Source organism: Gigantopelta aegis, chromosome 6 (assembly GCF_016097555.1).
Source record: "Gigantopelta aegis isolate Gae_Host chromosome 6, Gae_host_genome, whole genome shotgun sequence".
Lineage (NCBI taxonomy): Eukaryota > Metazoa > Mollusca > Gastropoda > Neomphalida > Peltospiridae > Gigantopelta > Gigantopelta aegis.
This window is the reverse complement of record NC_054704.1, coordinates 21,441,045-21,465,141: the sequence shown is the minus strand read 5'-3', so window position 1 is coordinate 21,465,141 and position 24,097 is coordinate 21,441,045. Positions and strand designations below refer to the sequence as shown.

The window sequence follows — 24,097 nt, the reverse complement described above, 5'->3', positions numbered from 1 at the left end:
CAGTAAGTCAATATACATGGAAATATATATTCCTCTTTATAGTAATACAAACAACATTTAAAAAAAATCATCATCATCTTGAATAATGTTAAAATATATACTAATTTTCATTCTGTGCACAAATTAATAAGTTGATAACAAAACAGAAACGGAAAACAACATAATGATTAAAAATTACATAATTAAAATATTTACCCTCTTAAGGGGCATTTACAATTGTGTACAAACTGTTTTACTTCTTGTAGTTTGTTTACAAGCATATGCTATCATTACCGCCTCCCCACGCACCACCCAGCATATGGTTTGTATGCTTGTACAAATGTTGATAACTGTGAACGGTCCCTAACATATTTACAAATTCAAATCATTAAGTAGGCAAGCATCATTGGTTATCGATTCAACGCTAGAAATGAAAAACATTCTGGGTAAAAAAAAAACAGTAAATGTTTTACCCTTTTAAGACATTTATAAACTAGAGACATTACGTTAATAGTCCAGCATGCATGTAAGGCCCAAATATAGGACTGATTATTTGGTTTAGCTGCTGGGCTAATGATAGGTGTCATTGGCTATTGTTTGAAACACTGTGGTGCAGAAGTTTATACCAAGGGAATTTCAACTGCTTTCAATGTGTATTATAATAATGAAAATTTGATGAAATAACTTTAATCAGCCACTAGTGACATTTAAAAGAGTAAAACAGTACAGACAATTAGTAGCCATTCTTTTCAATTTTGTGAAACTCTTTTCGAATAAGAGAAAATAAACTGGTATGTTAAGTTCTGTTTCTTATGCCAGTTAGTACATGTATATTGGTCAAGTTTTTAACTATAATTAAAAACAATTGAAGAATTAAAAAATAATTCCAATATTTCAGTGACAGAAAATATTCACGATTACAAGAGGTCATTTATTAATGATTGTATTACAGCTTAATATTATACAAGAAATAAAAGTTATTTTTATTAAAGATTGTATTAAAGTCGACTATTATACAAGGAATATTTTTAAACTTTCTTCAAGTAAGTTACCAAATGAGACAAAAACTGTAAGGCACTAAAGCTTGTATTTTGTACAAAGGGTATCATTAAGTGATTGTATGTGCAACTATGTACAAAATAAAACATTCTGAACTGGTAAATAGAATATTAAAGGCATGAGTGACTATATCATGCTACCTGTACACGACATCATATAGTTACAAATTAAAAAATATATTTTTTGATAGGATTGTAATATGTACAGGTATACTGTTGAAATACAAAACTGTAACATGTAGGATCTAAGTCAGTTTTACAGCCATTTCTTAGACCAGTATCTGCCTTTGATCTTCCCATCAAGAGTTTATTTTATTGAGTATGACTAGTTACATTGTGACACTATGTTAAAGTCAGTTGTTTCCACAAAACATGTTACTAACAAAAGACATTTCTATTGTTTAATTGTGACATTATTATAACATCTGACTGACATTTTGAGTCCCTACCTTCCCTATAGGCCTGTTTTCCATTAACACGATTCTGCACACAAGTTTATTGATATAGTGCATATGTATAGCACTTTTTCCATCTTCACGTTTCCAGGCATTCAGGCAAAAAGTCAATCAATGAGCATTTTTCACCACACTTGCGTTTTTCACATGGTGACATCATAACATGATGTGTTTACTAATGACTTAAAAGTACACTTTGACAACGTCAAATATTGGGTAGTAATATCATTGCGAAAATGCACATATAGAAAATCACATTTCTGCACCTGAAAAAATGTGCAAGGAATTATGTTTAATGTTATTGGAAAGCAGGCTAATGGTTGGAAGCACTGACCTTAGCCATAGAGTACTAAAGAATGGGATCCATGAAAGAGTAACTGCTAATGGTCTCCAACAAAAGAGGCATTATTATGGGTTAATCATTCATTTGGATTTATATTCAGCAAAAAGTGTTAAAAATACAATACTTAAAGCAAGATCATGGCATGTGATAGTTAGTGCTTCGGATCTATTTTACACTACATTTCTCTCTTCCACAAAACCAACTTAAGATTTTAATTGCTGGGTTCCAGCTCCGATGAAATGTGACTAGAGATATCACAATGGCTGAGAGCACTGTGTGAAAGATAAAACCTTCTGAAGCTGTGATGTTTAAGCTCTGTATATATATATACATGCATTATGACACCTACAAAAATACTTAACTAAATTAGCTTTATCTTAAAATGTTTATGCTTCAAAATCTCATCCTTTTTGTGCTCATTTGACCAAAGTCACAGAATAGAAAAATACAGTAAACACATTTGTACTATCTGTAACAATTGGGTTTTTTTACATCACAGAACATGTGCAACTAAAGCCATTAAGTTCACTGTTGAGACTAAAACTAGGTTATGAGTCATTGATAAATAAGGTGATGTTAGGAGTACATACATAAAATAAAATGTCTGCAAAAGACACTAAACAACAATGATAACAAATATGAGACTTTCTCATGATGAACACTGTTAAAATCATATGGCACTTCTTTTGTACAATGTTACCAGGTTACACTCAGTTACGTCCTGTTCCACAGGTAAATGCCCTACTTCTCTGGTAATATCTTATTTTCCAGGTAATGTCCCATCTCCTTGTAATACTTATATTAAACTTAGCCATTTCTCATTCCCAGGGCTGTGCCCTGTCTCCTATTAATACTTATATTATGCAGTGACATTTACATGTTAATTGTACATAGATCTACAAAACATCTTTGATTTGATCAGTTTTAATTTCAGAACTAAATCACCCTACATAAATATAGCACTGGAGAAGTTCTTCATTAAACAAAACAAACAAACAACAAATAGAAATAAAACAAAACAAAACAAAACAAACAGATACCTTAGTCTATACCAAGAAATGAATTAGGCAACAAAACGAGAAAAGTAAATGGCTTATTTACTTTGTCGTATCAATGGTTGGTGCTACTTTTAGATAAACCAAGTCATCAACTAGAAGACCAAAATGTCTCATCAAAAGTTTCTAGGATATACATTTCTGGTGCCAACCTTGGGCATTAAACATTCTTGTATCAACATTGTTAACATCACAGTCAAGGAAAAAATTGAATGGTAAAGAATCTTTACACAGGTTTAAGAAGTATGTTTCTTTATGAATGGAATGATCAGAAAGAACAATGGAATCGTGGTACATTGTCTTGCGTGAACACATAATTGTACTGTAGTCTTTGTAAGCAGTGGAACTCTCCATTATATTCCAGTATATAACTGGAAAAGTATTTCTTGAATGTAACTGAGCAGTTGTTTTGTCATGAGCAGTCTTCGTACACTTCTGAAAATAACAAAAACACAAATTTAATTTGCATCTCCAAATTCACATGTGAAAACAAATTATCCTCATAGTGCACAATATATATTACGAGTCTGAAATTACATTCTTGAAAATATATTTTTTATTATTTTTCAGCCATTTAGGATAGATCATGCATGTTATTTTTCAGCCATTTAGGATAGATCATGCATGTTATTTTTCAGCCATTTAGGATAGATCATGCATGTTATTTTTCAGCCATTTAGGATAGATCATGCATGTTATTTTTCAGCCATTTAGGATAGATCATGCATGTTATTTTTCAGCCATTTAGGATAGATCATGCATGTTATTTTTCAGCCATTTAGGTAGATCATGCATGTTATTTTTCAGCCATTTAGGATAGATCATGCATGTTATTTTTCAGCCATTTAGGATAGATCATGCATGTTATTTTTCAGCCATTTAGGATAGATCATGCATGTTATTTTTCAGCCATTTAGGATAGATCATGCATGTTATTTTTCAGCCATTTAGGATAGATCATGCATGTTATTTTTCTTCTCATGAGATGACATTCCATGTCACATAAGTAGAGAATGACTAGTTAATGACGTCGGATATCTGCTTTATCCTGTGAAGGTCAGAATGGGATATTCCACGAGGCTTTGCCAAGCAGAATTTCTTATTCGGCCTGAACAGGATGAAGCAGATATCCTACGTCAGTAACTAGTTATTATTTGCAGACCATAAAAATTAAGGGGAAAAGCTATTATTTCTGTTATTTCAGCCACATTGTATAATGACCTAGAGGTCAAATGAGCAATTTTGTAATGTAGCTATGCGTATGCTGTGACATGAGTGACATCAAAAGTGATAATCTGCTAGTCTACGTTTATGACTTTGCTTTAATCAGTCATCATAAACTGTGAATAGAAACAGTGGTTACAGGATAAAACACATTAACTCGCCAAGCATGACAAAAGATGGGACGTTCTCTATACTAATCGTATTTATCGTATTATCGTATTAATCGTAACCATTTATACCAATTTTCATGCTTATATCCAATTAAGGTTCAAGCATGCAGACCTTGGCATTAGGAGATGATGTTATCAAATGGGAAGGCAAACCGCAGATCTTTAAACCAAATGTAGGCCTAGAGTTATTGCAATAAAACAATTCTGCAATGGGTTAAATCTTACCCTCTTGGATTGATGATTCTTCATCAGAAATTTTGGCTGATCTGAAAGGAAACATGTAAATAACATTATCAAAATCGGTGTAAGAAAAAAATAAAATAAATAAACAACACAACAAGGAACAATTATATTGTTTTCCTAAACAACACCCCCAGTAAATGTTTAACGAAACTGACTTGAAATGACATTTATATAGGCCTACTGCCTGTTTGCCAATCCACTTCATTTACTGAATAAATATTGGAAGGGGGGGGGGGGGGGGGTGGTTATAGAAATGGTATGGAAAAATAAACTAACAAGTCTACAAGCAGGGTTTTTTTACATGTACATTATTTTATGAAAAAATACATGAAAACCTATTGACATTTAACAAGTAATCACAGTTGTTACAGGTCTGTCAAAGCCTGATGTTGAAAAATGGTAGTAATACAAGAATAGGCCTACTATCATTAGATAATGACAATTTATAATGATCCACTGACACAAATATTGAGTCTGTAGGTACCACATAATGATGCACATACAAATATAGAAATCTCATATAAATATATGAAGCTAAAACATAACAGCCTGCCTAATAATAGACATCAGCCTGTTGGCCAATCCCAAACTGTTCTATGAAGCTAACACATAACAGCCTGCCTAATAATAGGCATCAGCCTGTTGGCCAATCCCAAACTCGTGTATGAAGCTAACACATAACAGCCTGCCTAGTAATAGGCATCAGCCTGTTGGCCAATCCCAAACTGTTCTATGAAGCTAACACATAACAGCCTGCCTAGTAATAGGCATCAGCCTGTTGGCCAATCCCAAACTGTTCCATGAAGCTAACACATAACAGCCTGCCTAGTAATAGACACCAGCCTGTTGGTCAATCCCAAACTGTTCTATGAAGCTAACACATAACAGCCTGCCTAGTAATAGACATCAGCCTGTTGGTCAATCCCAAACTGTTCTATGAAGCTAACACATAACAGCCTGCCTAGTAATAGGCATCAGCCTGTTGGTCAATCCCAAACTGTTCTATGAAGCTAACACATAACAGCCTGCCTAGTAATAGGCATCAGCCTGTTGGTCAATCCCAAACTGTTCTATGAAGCTAACACATAACAGCCTGCCTAATAATAGGCATCAGCCTGTTGGCCAATCCCAAACTGTTCTATGAAGCTAACACATAACAGCCTGCCTAGTAATAGGCATCAGCCTGTTGGCCAATCCCAAACTGTTCCATGAAGCTAACACATAACAGCCTGCCTAGTAATAGACATCAGCCTGTTGGCCAATCCCAAACTGTTCCATGAAGCTAACACATAACAGCCTGCCTAGTAATAGGCATCAGCCTGTTGGCCAATCCCAAACTGTTCCATGAAGCTAACACATAACAGCCTGCCTAGTAATAGGCATCAGCCTGTTGGCCAATCCCAAACTGTTCCATGAAGCTAACACATAACAGCCTGCCTAGTAATAGGCATCAGCCTGTTGGCCAATCCCAAACTGTTCCATGAAGCTAACACATAACAGCCTGCCTAGTAATAGACACCAGCCTGTTGGTCAATCCCAAACTGTTCTATGAAGCTAACACATAACAGCCTGCCTAGTAATAGACATCAGCCTGTTGGTCAATCCCAAACTGTTCTATGAAGCTAACACATAACAGCCTGCCTAGTAATAGGCATCAGCCTGTTGGTCAATCCCAAACTGTTCTATGAAGCTAACACATAACAGCCTGCCTAATAATAGGCATCAGCATGTTGGTCAATCCCAAACTGTTCTATGAAGCTAACACATAACAGCCTGCCTAATAATAGGCATCAGTGTTTTGGCCAATCCCAAACTGTTCTATGAAGCTAACACATAACTGCCTGCCTAATAACAGACATCAGTGTTTTGGCTAATCCCAAACTGTTCTATGAAGCTAACACATAACAGCCTGCCTAGTAATAGGCATCAGCCTGTTGGCCAATCCCAAACTGTTCCATGAAGCTAACACATAACAGCCTGCCTAGTAATAGGCATCAGCCTGTTGGCCAATCCCAAACTGTTCCATGAAGCTAACACATAACAGCCTGCCTAGTAATAGACATCAGCCTGTTGGCCAATCCCAAACTGTTCTATGAAGCTAACACATAACAGCCTGCCTAGTAATAGGCATCAGCCTGTTGGCCAATCCCAAACTGTTCTATGAAGCTAACACATAACAGCCTGCCTAGTAATAGGCATCAGCCTGTTGGCCAATCCCAAACTGTTCCATGAAGCTAACACATAACAGCCTGCCTAGTAATAGGCATCAGCCTGTTGGCCAATCCCAAACTGTTCCATGAAGCTAACACATAACAGCCTGCCTAGTAATAGACACCAGCCTGTTGGTCAATCCCAAACTGTTCTATGAAGCTAACACATAACAGCCTGCCTAGTAATAGACATCAGCCTGTTGGTCAATCCCAAACTGTTCTATGAAGCTAACACATAACAGCCTGCCTAGTAATAGGCATCAGCCTGTTGGTCAATCCCAAACTGTTCTATGAAGCTAACACATAACAGCCTGCCTAATAATAGACATCAGTGTTTTGGCTAACCCCAAACTGTTCTATGAAGCTAACACATAACAGCCTGCCTAATAACAGACATCAATGTTTTGGCTAATCCCAAACTGTTCTATGAAGCTAACACATAACAGCCTGCCTAATAACAGACATCAGTGTTTTGGCTAATCCCAAACTGTTCTATGAAGCTAACACATAACAGCCTGCCTAATAATAGACATCAGTGTTTTGGCTAATCCCAAACAGCTCTATGAAGCTAACACGTAACAGCCTGCCTAATAATATACATTAGCCTGTTGGCCAATCCCAAACTGCTCTATTTGATTGCGTAATAAATATTGTTTTAACCAACACCAAGAGTCTGCCTAGTACTCTTTTGTACTCTGCCAGATTGTAGCAAGAATCCTGTTCTACAGCACATCTTCATCCTTGACTTCTCTTGAACACATCCCAAAGCAGAAATTGTGCACATGATGGGTGAGCTTAAAACTAGCTTGTTCTGAATATCACATTAACTCTCTACCTTGCTTTTTCTAAAGAGTCATGACATTGTCTATGGTAACAATAATAAATATGATAAACATCAGAATGATAACCAAGCCCACATGTTAGGGCCCTCATCTTCCCAAGACACTGCCTGGTGGAAGTCCCTTATTTCAATTTTAAAATAGCACCTACTCACTATCATACTAATAATTAAAATCACTAAAATCTATCCAAAAGATTTTAACTAATTTTGCCAACGGCAAGGGTTAGAAGAGGCAAATTACTATCACAAGATGAGACTCTACTTGAGGCACATGTTGCTACGTTCAAAGAGAGATCATTTTGTAAAACTAAATGAATTTAGATGTAGCAACATGAAAATCAAATAGAAGTCTGCATGCAAGCACATTTATATGATTTAAAAAAAAAAGTGCATGCATGTATGACTCACCCCGATTCAGTGATTGGTGATTCTACGTTCACATAGGTTTCACTACTATTCATGACCTGTAGATAGCAAGTCGTAGGAGTGTATATTTTAAATAACTTAATCATTAAATCTTAAATATAAATTACTTTTTACATACCATACATTTTTTTTAAATTATGTAAAAAAAAGAAACAAAAAAAAATCATGTATTTAAAATCTACTAACTTTAGTGCTAAGTGCATCATGTATGCATAGAAAGAAAGGGGTGCTTCTGTAATAACACTCTGGTAAATCATTTAATATAAACAGCTGTTAGGATCATAACACAAGGCAACTGGAAAATGTGGTTTAGAAAATAAGACCATGCATGAATAGATTCAAATACAAAGTACACATAAAAATTCATGCAAGAACTGACTTTTGCATGCTTTATGAAAACTAGAATACATGAAAGAAAATTGTATATATAAATGTTTATTATTTAAAAAAAAGATAGAAGAAAACTGTATTGAAAGGAATAAATAACTGTTTTGAATCAATGTTATTTTACAGTAAAACAGCATATCAAGGGAACACTGGACGTTAGTGTAGGCCTACATTGATAAATTAGATACGGGTGGATTTTCAATTCTGGCCTAAATAAACAGAATAAGATTGATTGAATAAAAATGCCCACACCAGGTGTTCAGTAAACAGATCATGAACTAATTAAAGAACGGTAATTCTAATAAAGTAAAGTTTTACAATCAGACCAAAAAACCCAATATATATATATATATATATATATATATATATATATATATATATATATTCTGTCAAAAAAGAAACGCATAGGCGAAATATTCATGGAATTATCTCTTTAATACAAAGTGGAATAATTTCGTTATTTATGATCGTATCACAGTCAAATTTGACATGAGTATGTGACAATGTTCTTGCTATGGACTGACGGCAGTGAAGGCGTTTTCGTCACCAAACAGCGTCCCACGAGGGCGCTGAAATCAGTACCTTGTGTGGCCACCAGCAACAGCAATCACTGTGTGATATCTCCTTGGCATAGACTGAATGAGTCTTTGAATCCGGCCCATTCTTCCTGCAGTGCATGTGACAGTTGTGGAAGGGTCTGAGGCTTCGGGTCATGCTGACATACACGTCTGTCCAGTTTGTCCCATAGATGTTCAACGGGGTTGAGATCTGGCGATCTTGATGGCCATGGCAGCACATTAATGTTCTCATTCTGTAGGAAATCCATTGTTACACATGCCGTATGCGGCCTGGCATTATCCTGCTGAAAGAGTTCTATATGTCGATCTAAAATGTGAAGCATGTGATGGCGAAGAATTTCATCCCAGTAGCGTACAGCTGTTAGGTTGCCTTGTACGAACACAAGTTCACTTCTGCCGGTGTATGAGATGGCTCCCCACATCATGACACTGAATCTGTCAACTTGGGCTACACAGTTGTTGGCAAAACGTTCATTGCAGTGTCTGTAAACATGTTGTCATCCATCACGTCGCTGTAGAAGGAAACGTGATTTGTCGCTGAACCATACTCGCCGCCAGTTTCCCCAAGTTCCACCCCTGTACATTTGTGCACCAGCGAACATGTAAATGTCAATGTTGACGTCGCAGGACGGGGCCAACATATGGTCTCCTAGCCCGTAAATCAGCTTCTCGAAGTCGGTTCCGAATGGTTTGTGCAGACACCCTTCTCAAACCAGGTATGCGTCCAGCAGTGTTCGTTGCTGTGGCAGTTTGGTGATGCAAGTGCAGAACCCGGATGTAGCGATCTTGTGTGGCAGTTATTATGCGAGGTCTTCCACTTCCGGGCCAGTCTTCAGCTGATTGAAACTGCTGGTACCTGTCCCAGAAATGGTGCTCTGATGGACATTCATGTGGCATGCGACTGCTGACTGCGATTCACCTAACTGCAATGTTTCGACTCGACAGGCTGTCTTGGCATCTTGTAATTTGTCTACGTCAAAATGGAAATGAGGCATCATTGCAAGCATTGCAGCTTTAAATACCCATCACTACCCGAATCTTTTCTCCGAGTTTCACGTGCATTCGTCAAAATTTCACCATTTCACACCGATTTCCTGCAATTGTCGCACAACATGCCACAATGTGCCACAATGTGCGTTAAATTTGTTTTATGGTGCATTTGGGCATGCTGTCCCATTCCAGGAACATTAACAAACATGGTCATTCAGCAACATTGTACAAAAAAACAATATTTTGTAAAATCAAACACTTTTCTTCTTTCCCTATCACCTATGCGTTTCTTTTTTGATAGAGTATATATATATATATATATATATAGATGAAGTCAGTATTGCTATTGGCAAATACAGTACCTGCTGAAAGTGGCCATGTAATGAGTACATGTATAATAAAGCATTCCATAAAGCAATGAATAGAAAGAAGTATATTTATTACATACCTATTCAATCTTACTACAGTGATAAAGACTTTCAAATGGGGAATTCCCCTTTTTATTTTTACTGGAGTTAGCACCTTCCTGTTACTTATATCATATATGACTTACAAATTATGTTACATCATATTTGAAACATTACATAAAATTGCTGCAGAGTCCGATTTTTAAATTTAAGTCAATCATTAAAAGGAGTATTGATCATAGATTTAAGAAAGTGTAGTTATGACATTAAATTAAAAACTTTTTTGGGGTAAAAAAACAAGGTATGTAACTCATACACTCGATGGCTATGCAGTTTCATGGTATATATTCTTGCGCAAAATAATCTGCAATATTTAGGAAGCGGTAACAACAGAAGTGACGTTCTGTATATTTACTATATATGCTTTTTATGTTGTGCAGTCAATTCCAAATCTACATGTATAATACTTTAAACATAAGAGAGAAATATTTGCAGTTTACCATAATGTTAACATATATAATTATCTTTTTGTCATACAAAATAATAAATGATACGTCATCAACTTTTACCAACAAAAACTAAATTTACATACTGATATGTATATCTTTGTTAACAATAAAACTCTTATCTGCCTTGCCACTATAAAAAAAAAAGTTTACTAATTATGAAATCTCAAAATACTGGAAACCACCAATGATCAATATACATGTACAGAAACTGTCTTTATAACAACAAAAACTGTTCTTAGTAACCCATTCCAGTTTTACCATGGGTGATAGAATACAAGGGGCTTTGTGGGTGGGAAATTAAGTATAATGGAATATAAATAAATAAAAAAATAAAAAATTAAATAACATTTACAAATGTGTGTCAACACACCCACTGGAGAGTTCTTATCTGAGTAATACACTTGACCATAACCTAGAGAAACAAGAAGATTTCATGTTATCACTGAATTTTATGATAATAATACTAATTATTATTATTTATACTATTATTTAATCATTAATTATGAAATAAACTGCTCAAAAGATCATTTAATATACAGGATATATATATTTTATACAACACTGTAGCAAATCAAACAAATGATAGTAGAAAATGTGCATACAACTGATATTATTTTTTCAAAAATGTATTTGGTTCATTTCACAAAAATCTCTTTTAGTTTTTAAGCTAAGAGTTCAAAATCAAAAACAACACCCAGGTGCACAAACATTTCACAAATATTATGTTGTTTCAATTCCAATACATTAGAGTAGGACCTAAGGGGAGGAGAGATAAAGTGTAGCATTTACCATACTAAACTTTTGTTTGTAGGTGCTTGTGTGTGTGTGTGTGTGTGTGTGTGTGTGTGTGTGTGTGTGTCTGTCTGTCTGTCTGTCTGTCTGTCTGTCTGTCTGTCTGTCTGTCTCACTGTCTGTCTGTCTCACTGTCTGTCTGTCTGTGTTTGTCTCTGTGTGTGTGTGTATGCACGGTGTATGGTGGGGTGGGGTTGTTTTGGGGTTTTTTCTTGGGGTGTTTTTTTTTTGGGGGGGGGGGGGGGGTTTGGGTTGTTTTTGGTTTTTTCAATTACCAACAATCACCCAGACAAAACAGTGTGTACTGGAACCTCAATATTATTCAATTTTACTCCATCAACTTACAACATCTTCCACCACCACTGGCCTAATGAAGTGCACATCAAAGCATTCACACAAGTGTTCAGATTAATAATTATACACAATGCAAAACCACCACTTACATGTACAGCTGCACTTGTCATCTTATAAAATATTTTAATCAAATGTTAACCAAATGTTAAACTGGTTTAAAATTAAATGAATAGATGGACAGCTGATCACAATATACACATCCTTGTGATATATATGCACACGTTGCTTATACAAATTCTACTTCAAATTGAAACTAATGTGTGTATTAAAGATTTAGGTGACAAAACATGCAGAGAGAAGATCAACATTAACTGACATATGAAAAACAAGGCAGATCCAGAAATAATTAATGCTAGGGGTGCCGTTTAATACAAATGAGCACCTGGTCCATATATAAAAAAAGACACTCGAAGAAAATTGTATATATACTAGTAATATCTAAACAGTACTGTTAAACAGCATTTGGTTCCTAGTAAAATAACTTCTTACCATTTTAATCATAAAAAAATTGAATTTTTGATTTAAAAAAAAATTAAGGAGAAACTTGAAGGTTACTCCTACATTTTAGATAGAAAACATATATAGCCTAGCATTCATTCATGTGCATATGCATGTTTTTGATCATGCTCGGCATATCATCATTCAGTCCATTATTAAGTGCAGGCCTCCAGATTTCAAATTTTATGGGCAACACCTTTTGAGTTCCATGTGATTATCACAACATATTGGAACTTGTTTTTCTCTAACCATGGTCATGGTGGATCATTTTACAAGATAATGGGTAACAGACTTTAGTTAGGTTCCATGATTTTGCCAATGCGCTACCAGAAACTAATTTCCATGAAATCTGGAGGCCTGTAAATGGCTACTATAACAGTATACATTATTGTAAATTCAGCTCATTAATATTTGATAATAAATACATGTACTGTTATAATACAACAAAAAATAAAAACAAAACAAATCAAATTAAACACTACTATCAACTTGATCACCATCAGATAGAATCATGAAGCAAAGATAAATCAGTACAAACTTTTAATTTCTTTAATTAATTAGAAAAAATAGTATAGTAACTATGTTAAATTTGGATCAACATACAAATCTGTATTAGAACTAGCAGAAAAAGGTTTCAACCAGGATTTGTAAGTATTGTTGTTGAACTACATGTATGATATCATGTCAAAACAGAATTCACTGACTATATTTGATTAATTTTGGTTGTAAATTATGAAATAGGACAACAACAATGAAAAAAAACTGTTCATGTAACATAACTCGGCACAATACAGTTAGTAACACAATATGTAATGGGTAACTGCCTGTCATAACAGAATCCAGCGAATATATTATTAATTTTGGTTGCTAACAATACCACAAAGCTTCAGAGGTAGGGGAAACATAATTCTGCACAACACATGCATGTAGTAAGACAAAGTGTTGTGGGTAACAGTTAGCCATATCATAATATATCCACATCTTTATTTTTATAATAATTATGTCAGGGGTCGAAATACTGCTACTCCAACTGGTTTTTGCCAGTCAACATCATCACAGGCCAGGAGATATTTTTGCCTGCCATCGGACGGGCAATTATTTTGCATTCACATTTTATGATCATGTCTGGTCTGGCAGGTCTTTATTCGGTCCAGTAGAATTTGTAGTTTAACGGACCAAATGTCCGGATGGAATTTCAGCCAATTTCCACCTCTGTATGTGTATGTAGTATCACAGTACTTAACAACTCTAGGCAACTCTACATCATTTAATCAGCTACTGTCACACATCTGATTACCGTATAAAGTAGTATGTGACACTGAGCCTAGAGTAAGAATGAGAGAAGAAACTGAGCCATACACCTTCCCCACATCTGAATACAAATGGTAAGAATAGGAAAAGAAAGGAATAGTTGTTTAATAATATCTCAGTACATTTTAAGCTATGGATATGTGTTGTTTAACATACAGCTATTATGACACTTGGTCTAGAGTGAGAGAAAAAACATGTTACCACCACACAGACTATGCCTACTAACCAGCATGCAGAGAACAGAGAATGATATAAAATTAAAAAACACTTGCTGCCACTGCATAAGCTACTCTTTTCAATTAGCGTCAAAATAGTATTTGATCTATGCACTTTCCAATTAGGATAGCACATTCCCACAGTCATACACTACACTTAAAAGGTTTAGTTTTTTTTTTTCATGAAATGTTTTTAGACTAATGAGTCTGACTGATATATTTGGTTTGATTTGATAAAGTCTTTTGATTACTGGTAATTGAATTAAAATGGTCTCATGAAAATAAATACCCTTCTATCCCAAGTTTAACCACTGGCCATGCCAGAGATTTGGCTTTGATAAAGACAAAGATTATTTACTTCCAGAAGACGTGGATACATTATGGCATGAAGCAAGGCAGGGGCAGCTCAGATCTATTCTCTAAACAACAACAACACATAAATACTTTGAAAAGGGCACCAGGATTTTCTCAATGTGTTGCTTATATACACCCATAACCTGGTTACAAAAAAACAAAGCAGACCTTAATAGTGATAAACATCACCATCATCACAGTCATCATTGTTATGGTCATCATCACCATCACCATCAATTCATCGCTGTCATCATCATCATTATTACTGTTATTACTTACAGTATAGTAATTATAGATTTATTTCTCCCCAAAACAATAACATTATCCATATTAAATAAGTTAAACATGACTTGATTGCTATCTTTTATTATTAAAGTAATTCACATCACTAAACATCCTGTGGTATGGCTTCTATAATAGAAAAGAAAATACCAAAGACTAAATCGTTACATAATGTAATAATAATAATGAATACAACCAAAGTTTGTTTTTAAAAAGTTGTATTCTCACCTCTTTAATGCAATCTGTATCTATTTGGATGTTGCTGGATTCTACATATCCCCCTGAAATGAGTTAGAAAACACAATCATATAATAAGTCCAACTTACAGAGCTGCATAAAAGTACTTGGCATTGTAACACAATTGTTTTGTTTATTGACACCACTAGAGCTCATTGATGTAGTAATCATCAGCTACTGGATGTCAAACATTCGGTAATTTTGACATATAGTCTTAGAGATGAAACCTGCAACATTTTTCCATCAGTAGCAAGGGATCTTTTATATATACCATCCCAAAGACAGGATAGCACATACCACAGCCTTTGATATACCAGTTGTGGTGCACTGGCTGAAACAGGAAATAGCCTAACTGACCCAGCGATGGGGATCGAGCAAGCACTTTATCACTGGGCTATATCCCAGCCGACATCTGCACAAACACCGTCAATGTACATGATGCTATCTGCTCAACTGATCCCTATTTGTCACTTGGTGCTCACTTGGCTGATGTATCTATTTACACTACTAATACCAGACGTTGTGTGTCCCTTTTTCACTTCAAACTATTTTTTTTAATTATAAGTTGCAAAAATAAGTTAAAATATAAGATCAATACATTTTGAAATTCCAACTTTTTGTCCTAAATGTTCACTAAGCAACATGCAGGAATGGATTACACCACTATTGCAACCAATGAGCAGCTTGTCGGACTCTGGATGGGCGTGTTCGAAACCCTAGTGGTATATGAGTACGTTAAACTAGTTACCTTCCTACCTGTAGGCAGTAAATATAGTTCCATTGAAAAGAGTGTCCCTATTCTTTATTTTATTTCATTGCAATCAGAACTGATTTAACCGTTAAGTAATGCAGTGTTGAAACAGAGTCCACTCCCATAATCAAGATGTAAAAACAGGGTTGATTCCTTCTCGCAGGAAATGCCTTTTTTCATATTATGGAATTTACTACAAGTTATTTATTTCTAAATTTCACACAAAAATAGTAGGGTTTTTTTTGTTATTTTCAAAACACTTTTACTTTTCTTCTCACATCAAAACAAACTGAAATTATTTACAAAAAACATGTTTGTAGGAGGATGGGACAGACTATAGAACTGAATGCCATAGCATGTAGTGTGTTGCCCGTCTACTGAGGTTTAATCAGAATTACTTCCCTTTTCTGCCGCCTTCGAAGTAAAGCGTGGTAATATTTTAAACTCCAGGTTGTGAATTTGTTATTTTTTAAGTAGAATGGCATCACAGGGCTATTGTTTTCTTTTAACATAGGGGCGGGACGTAACCCAGTGGTAAAGCATTCGCATGATGTGCGGTTGGTCTAGGATCGATCCCTGTCGGTGGACCCATTGGGCTATTTCTCGTTCTTCACAACTGGTGTAACAAAGGCTGTGGTATGTACTATAAAAGATCCCATGAGGTGGTGATAGCGGGTTTCCCCTCTCAATATATGTGTAGTCCTTAACCATACGCATGACGCCATATAACCGTAAATAAAATGTGTTGAGTGTGTCGTTAAATAAAACATTTCCTTCCTTCTTTTAACATAGAAAGGTAAACATTGCTTTCCCTGTTTAATTACAATATAGCTTAGGCCTAATGTTTGTGTGCTTCTCTGTGTAAAAATAATGCTGGTTAAATAAATATAAGTAATGTCAGTGAACATTTTGTTTTCAAACTTTTAATTTGCAACAGATGTGAATCAATTTGAAAATTGACCGGCAGCTACTATTTAATACAGATGTAATGCTGAACAAAATACTCACTAATGTTCCAAAGAAAAAAAATTGTAATTGACTATTCTAATACTAAGTCTCTAGATACATTATTAACCAATTTTAGTGTTGCACAATTTCTAAAAATTGACAAAAAAAAGAAATTGATCAACTTACATCTATTGTCTTCTGACTTGACTAAGAACTTTCCTGTTGGATTGCTGTCCATCCGCATAATATCAACTAGATCTCCTTTACTTACAGCCAGGTCATGTCTACCTCCCTTTACATCTTCAAGGATAACCCCACTGCTCATTTTCTCCTCTGTTCCAGTTATCTAAAAACATATATATCTGTAATATAATATGCAAGGCCATTTTAACAGTTTCCGACCATTCTGATCTTTTGATCTGTACTGCAGACTGCCTTCATTGCACTTACTTTATGCCACACTTAATAAGGATATTTTTGCACTCATGTCAACTGCCATACATACATTGTGCTAAATATTTGCATACAAAGTTGAATTACATAAATATAATGGACTGTGCCATCTTTGCCTCAGCTAATGATTTCATTTCATTTCAACTTATTTTCATGCTTATATCCTATTAAGGTTCAAGCTAGCTGGGCTGTCTGTCCAGGACAGTGGGTTAGTTGTTAGTGGGTTAGTTGTTAGTGGGTTAGTTGTTAGTGGGTTAGTGGTTAGTGAGAGAGAAGAGGGTGTGGTGGCCTTACATCTACCCATTGAGCCCTTAAGAACTCGCTCTGGGTTGGAGCCGGTACCGAGCTGCGAACCCTGTACCAACCAGCCTGTAGTCCGATAGCTTAATTACTGCGCCACCGAGGCCGGTTCAGCTAATGAGGACTGGCTATCTACTTGGCAGTTATATTTTTGGGGGGAAAAGCCCAGTGTAAAGCCACCACACCCATCTAAACGTTCCCATGCTAAAGATGAGTTACATCTAGGATATTTATAAAAAAAAAAAGAGTCTGAAACTCTACAAGCTAAAGGTACGCAATAATCAAATACATTATAAACTGACCTGCACAAAGCAGTCAACTGTCTTAATAGGCTACCTTCTGTGACTCTGTTTGGGTCCCATTGGGCTATTTCTCTCTCCAGCCAGTGCACCACGACTGGTATATCAAAGGCCGTGGTATTTGTTATCCTTTCTGTGGGATGGTGCATATAAAAGATCCCTTGCTGTTAATCAAAAAGAGTAGCCCAGGAAGTGGCAACAGCAGGTTTCCACTCTCAATACCATATGTCTGATGCCATATAACCGTAAATAAAATGTGTTGAGTGTGTCCTTAAATAAAACATTTCCTTCCTGTTTGGGTCTGATTAACACATGATTAACTCTACTTCTAAGTTATTTTGTTAGGTTGCATTTATTTTAGCAACAGTTTTACCTTAAATTTTTTCTTCAAGTCTCTTTCTTCCTTCTCTTTTTTCTCCTTTTCTTTTTTCTCTTTGGCTAACTTTTCCTAAAATACAAATACCGGTAGTCATTATTAATTAATAATAAGTTTCTTTGTCTAGTCTCTATTGTTACATATACACTACTATAAAAATACTTGCACATTCCAAACCAAATAATTATTTAACTGTTATAATTAAATCTTCAGAGAATTAAAGTTAGTAATAGAAGTACTAACAATACTGCTTCAGTGTAAAATAGTTCACAGAATACCTTTTCTTCTTTCTGCTTTTCTTTTTTCTTTCTTTCTTCCTCTTTGCGAGCTGCTTCTTTCTTCTTTTTTTCTTCTTTGTCCTCTTTATCACGTTTTGCTTTCTCTTCTTTTGCTTTGTCTGTAGTTTGCAAAGATGAAGTACTAGAACTACAAATTAATGGAGAAATATTTTATAATTCATATCATTTAAAAAAGGACCAACATGCTGCAGACAAAGTACTATGAAAAACTACATTTCAGTGGAAAAATATTCTACATTCTACAATGTATTTTAATCCTATATCAAACATTTATAAGAATCTGAACTCAAACATGAACTGCATTCAACTTGTAGACTGTTAAAAGTGCAGACTCTATAGCCTGGGGTACGTTCAGCTTGCTAGGCTGGCTTTTATGCTACACCTTACATTGAATGATTACTTTGAGAACAAGTCAAATAGTTTTCAAACATTTAGTGAAACATGGTCAGGATCTAGTTTACAAGACTGGAGTAGAGCAGGACAGAGCTCTGCAATATAGCATTTGCCCAAGGCGTTGAAAGTTTTGCCTGAAAACAACCTTGGAATATTCCAATTTCACAAGACACAATAACCATACTCCCCTCCTCCATCTTCTACACCTATGGCCCAAGATTATAGAAATTATTCATTCAGATGATGAACTGCTTAGTAAGATAAAGGCACATGGTCTGATATACATTTACGAACACGAACCTGTCACTGCTATTTAAAAAAGGCAATTATTTATAATAATTTAAATTCAGATTTTTATGAACTGACCTGGAAACGAAATCGTCAACATCTGCATATTCCTCTTCCATCACGCCATCCTTGGTAGGAAAAAAAGAAACAAGAATAAAACTGTTAGATAAAGAGTCCTGTTCTTTATTGACTTTGACAATGTTGTTAATATCAAAGCTGAAGACATTAAATTACAGCAAGAAAAAGTTGGGGGTGAGCAAGAATAATCAAATAATTTTAGGGATAGGCGAAATATAAACTGAGATTGTCAAAATGTAACAATTTTTATTCCATGGGGGTTTTTTCTTCAATATTACAGCAAAAACAATCTAGTCATGAAAAGTGACGAGTAAAATATAGGTCTTTTACAGAAGCTATATCTTCTTTTTGTTTTAAAGAAATGTATTTTATGTATTTGTATTAAAAAAATTTAGGTGGCAAGTAATTGTGGGTTATCGGGACTAGTTGGCATAATGTAAAATGTTCAATCCCTTATTTTAAGGATCACCCATTATCCTAAGAGGGATATTTTCTAACAATATTATGTATATTGCAAAATATTCAATTTATATAGATGATAAAAATATTCACTAACCACCATTGCAGAACAATCATCATACTCCTCTTCTCCAGGGGCGGCTTCTGCAATCAGAAAACAACAGAAATAACTGGAAGATATTTTACATTTTTTATCACATACAAACTAACTTCTCATTCAGTGACGACTACAGACAAATGTGCAGGGGGGGTTTAGGGATTAAAATCACCCCTGCTCAAGCAAATTCCTTTTTTCACAATACATTTTCCGGAGGAGCAGTCTCATCCCCACCCCCATAAACTTTGCTCGCCAGTCTAGACCCTACCCACCCCCAACCACCACCCACCTTGCTAAAATGCCTGCACATATGCTTGGTCTAGATAGTAATGATAGCTCAGAGCCATAACTAGCAAGGGTGTAAAAATGCCCTTTTAGTTTACTGATGGAAGAAATAATAGAAAGCATAGCATTGTAGACCAAATTAATTCACTACCAGCATAGGAATGTCTATGTTTCACACAAAGTTGTAATGTGGGACTGACTGCCAGTAACACAGTCATTATGGATGGAAGGTTTTTGTTGAAGTCTCTATTTGCTGTTAATACTATTTGTGTTTTAAGCAATATATACACATACCAAGTATAATTTTTTTTTAAATAATAAAATAGTCAATAATGAATACTTCAATGGGCAATATTGTCTCCAACTTTGGACAGCAATGTTTCTTTTAATTCTGACAAATTCTATATAAATAAAAGGATGTGCATTATACACAGAATTTCATATGAATTCATTTTGTGAAAAGTTTGGGAATTAAACTGTTTCTAAAAATATTGGTGACAAAACAAAGACAATTTTTTTTAATTGTTTAAAAAAAATACCCATATATGTATCAACTATCCCGGGTCATTTTGTTAATTTTGTTCCATGATATGTTTACTTATATAGGTGTCCAGCCATGCACTGTGATGTTATTACTTTTTAGAGTGAAAAAGATGTTTTATTCACTTGTGACTATATAACACCACTTTTTAATGCAATAAACACGATACACTGAGTGATATTGTTCATTTATCCTGGTTTCATTATTTGTTTTATTATTTTCTAATAAAAAAACTAATGAATTGTTATGCTTTATTTATCCTCATTACATTAACTTTTTAAAATAAATTTTTTGAATACTATTTAAATTACTGCATCGATGTTACAGCACAAACCAATAACATTCAGTGTCACTCACCTCCATTAGTGCTTCCCTTGGTGCTGGTTTCATCAGCCGATTCACTCTATACAAAACAAGAAAATGAGTATAATGTACCCAGTAGTTACCTAATACAAGATTACGAGGGAAAAACATTATTTTGTTTAACAACACCACTAGAGCACATTGATTTATTAATCATCAGCTATTGAATGTCAAACATTTGGTAATTTCGAAATACGTCTTAGAGAGGAAACCCACTACATTTTTTCATTAGTATCAAGGGATCTTTTATATGTATCATCCCACAGACAGGATAGTGCATATCACAGCCTTTGATATACCAGTTGTGATGCACTGGAAGATTAAGTACAAGGTCAGATCTATGATCAAAATTAAAACATTCCAAATATTTAAAAATGTTTCTGTTAGTTTGTGAAGGCTACCCCTGAGAATATTTACTGCCTGGTATATTAAGTTTCAAAACATTTCAATCAAAACTCAAGGAGAAGATAGACTTTTAAATTGTCCTTGTTAAATTTCTATTTAAAACGTTTAAATTTAATAAAAATTCACAAATTCAAACTTTCCAAAATCTCTCTCTATTGGATCATTGTACCAAGTTTCAGAACAATAAAATCAAAACTGTTAATGAAGATAGACTTCAAAGGACAAAGGAAAAGTTGACAGATGGACGGACGGACGGATGGACAAAGGAAAAGTTGACAGATGGATGGACGGATGGATGGACAAAGGAAAAGTTGACAGATGGACGGACGGATGGATGGACAAAGGAAAAGTTGACAGATGGACGGACGGATGGATGGACAAAGGAAAAGTTGACAGATGGACGGATGGATGGACAAATGAGTATTTGAAAAGCTTCACTGATGAACATCATACAGGAGCTAAAACAAAACACAACCTAGTCTGACCTTAAGCTTTTTCTTTTTCTCTTTCTCTTTCTCTTCCTTTTCCTTTTTCTCCTTTTCTTTCTTCTCCTTAGCTAACCTCTCCTGGAATTTCAAGAGTATTTTTCTATGTAATGATAACTAGTTTACTATTTTTACTATAACATAACAGAGTTGTAAAGATTTGTCTAATATTAATATAGAATGAAAACAAATTTCCAATGTGTTTACTATGAGTCGATTATAGATACTTACAATTTTAAACCTAATTTTAACAAATTTATATAAAAAAGATAATTGGATGCTCTTTTAATAAATGATTCAATGCTAGCTCTGGTCCTTGTCAGAAAAACTGATTTGTTTTGTTTAACAACACCACTAGAGCACTGTAATCATTGGCTACTGGATGTCAAACATAATAGTTAGTAATTTTGACATAGTCTTAGAGAGGAAACCCGATACATTTTTCTATTAGTAGCAAGGGTTCTTTTATATGCATCATCCTACAGATTCTGACGTCAAATAACCATAAAATAAAAACAAATGTGTTGAGTGCATCGTTAAATAAAACATTTCCATCCTACAGACAGAATAACATACACCATGGCCTTTGATATTCCATTCATGGTTCACTGGCTGAAATGAAAAATAACACAATGGACTTACCAATGGGGATCGATTCCAAACTGACTATGCATCAAGCAAATGCTTTACCACTTGGCTACGTCCCACCACCCTATTTTTAACAATTACAAATTAAAACTTGTTTTAATGTCTGCATTACTTTCAACAGAGGGCCCTATTTTCCAAACAACGACATTCTAGTATGTAGAATGGGGTTGAGGTTAGGAGGTGAAAAGTCTTATGGCACAACAAAAGATTAGCAGGTGCGTGTGTAGGGGGGTTTCTGGAGGGGTTCAAACTGTTTAACACCACACCACCTACCCACCTACCCCTTGCTCAAGCTAATGTATTTTCCAGGCCACGTGTCTGACTCCCATAGAAACAGCACCCCCCACAGTCTAGACCTCCCACCTGTATACATTCATGCACCTGCACATACACCTCATTGTCATTCTTGTTTTATTTGGTATGTGAATATTTGGTATGTGAATATTTGGTGTAACAGAGTATTAATGCTTGAAAATGAGAGGAAGGAAGGAAATGTTTTATTTAACAATGCACTCAACACATTTTATTTAGTTATATGGCGTCGGACCATACAGGTATTGAGGGAGGAAACCCGCTGTCGCCACTTCATGGGCTACTCTTTTCGATTAGTAGCAAGGGATCTTTTATATGCACCATCCTATAGACAGGATAGCACATACCACGGCCTTTGATATACCAGTCATGGTGTACTGGCTGGAGTGAGAAATAGCCCAATGGGCCCACCGACGGAGATCGATCCCAGACCGACCGCGCATCAAGCGAGTGCTTTACCACTGGGCTACATCTCGCCCCTGAAAATGAGAGATTGTATTAAAAACAGCCATTAGTACCATTTCATAGTGCTGCATATAAGAATGGAATAACTTATTGCAAACCTTTTCTTGCCGAGCTTTTTCAGCTTTTTCTTTCTTCTCTTGTTCCTTTCGAGCTGCTTCTTTCTTCTTCTTCTCTTCTTTTTCACGTTTCTGTCTTTCTTTTTCTTCCTTCTCATTTGCTGCCTTTTCCTTTTCTTTCAATTCTGCTGCTGACGGAGAACTAGTAGAAAACAAGATTTGCATTTAATATATTTCTCTAACAGTGTGGGCACCATACATGTATATTATGTATATTCATGCTGCTTAAAAAAAGAATTTCTGTCTACAAATGTTTTTTAATTTTATTTTTACTATATTACATCACAACGCTGCTGAATATATTTAAACAGTTACTGGTGTTTTTTAATCATCAAATAGTTAAAGTTTATTTTGTTTAATCATTGGCTATTGGATGTCAAATATTTGGTAATTTTGACATATAGTCTTAGAGAGGAAACCTGTTACATTTTTCCAATAGTAGCAATGTATCTTTTATATGAATCATCACACAGACAGGATAGCACATACCACAGCCTTTGATATGCCAGTGGTGGTGCCAATGGGCTCAATGATGGAGATCGGTCCTAGACTGACCACATATCAAGCAAGCACTTTTTTCTGTTTTCTGTTTTCTGTTACTTTATTTTTACTATGTTAAATCACAACACTGCTAAATATATTTCAAAGTTTATAACTGGTTTGTTTTTAAATCATCAAACAGGTACTCACTCCAGCATGTCTTCAATAAATTCTTCATACACGTCTTCCATTTCACCTTCCTTTTTCAGAGAATAAAAATAAAATAAGTGAAAAGATAATATTTGAATCATCAATAACCACAAGTGAACTAACTGTAA

General features: G+C 35.1%; 1 protein-coding gene across 1 annotated transcript in view; it reads right to left on the bottom strand.

Moving 5' to 3' along the window:
* Positions 1-2,206: 2,206 nt before the first annotated feature.
* LOC121374416 (axoneme-associated protein mst101(2)-like) overlaps positions 2,207-24,097 on the bottom strand; it is a 55,887-nt gene continuing 33,996 nt past the window's right edge. The window contains exons 6-19 of the mRNA XM_041501517.1: positions 23,970-24,019; positions 23,262-23,421; positions 21,739-21,819; positions 20,843-20,888; positions 19,660-19,706; positions 19,104-19,153; positions 18,324-18,471; positions 18,043-18,117; positions 16,804-16,963; positions 14,910-14,962; positions 12,111-12,131; positions 7,987-8,042; positions 4,510-4,550; positions 2,207-3,325 (exon numbers count right to left, since the gene is read on the bottom strand). Of these exons, the coding sequence (XP_041357451.1) occupies positions 3,303-3,325; positions 4,510-4,550; positions 7,987-8,042; positions 12,111-12,131; positions 14,910-14,962; positions 16,804-16,963; positions 18,043-18,117; positions 18,324-18,471; positions 19,104-19,153; positions 19,660-19,706; positions 20,843-20,888; positions 21,739-21,819; positions 23,262-23,421; positions 23,970-24,019 (1,011 nt within the window). The 3' untranslated portion in view covers positions 2,207-3,302. The remainder of the gene's footprint in view (positions 3,326-4,509; positions 4,551-7,986; positions 8,043-12,110; positions 12,132-14,909; positions 14,963-16,803; positions 16,964-18,042; positions 18,118-18,323; positions 18,472-19,103; positions 19,154-19,659; positions 19,707-20,842; positions 20,889-21,738; positions 21,820-23,261; positions 23,422-23,969; positions 24,020-24,097) is intronic.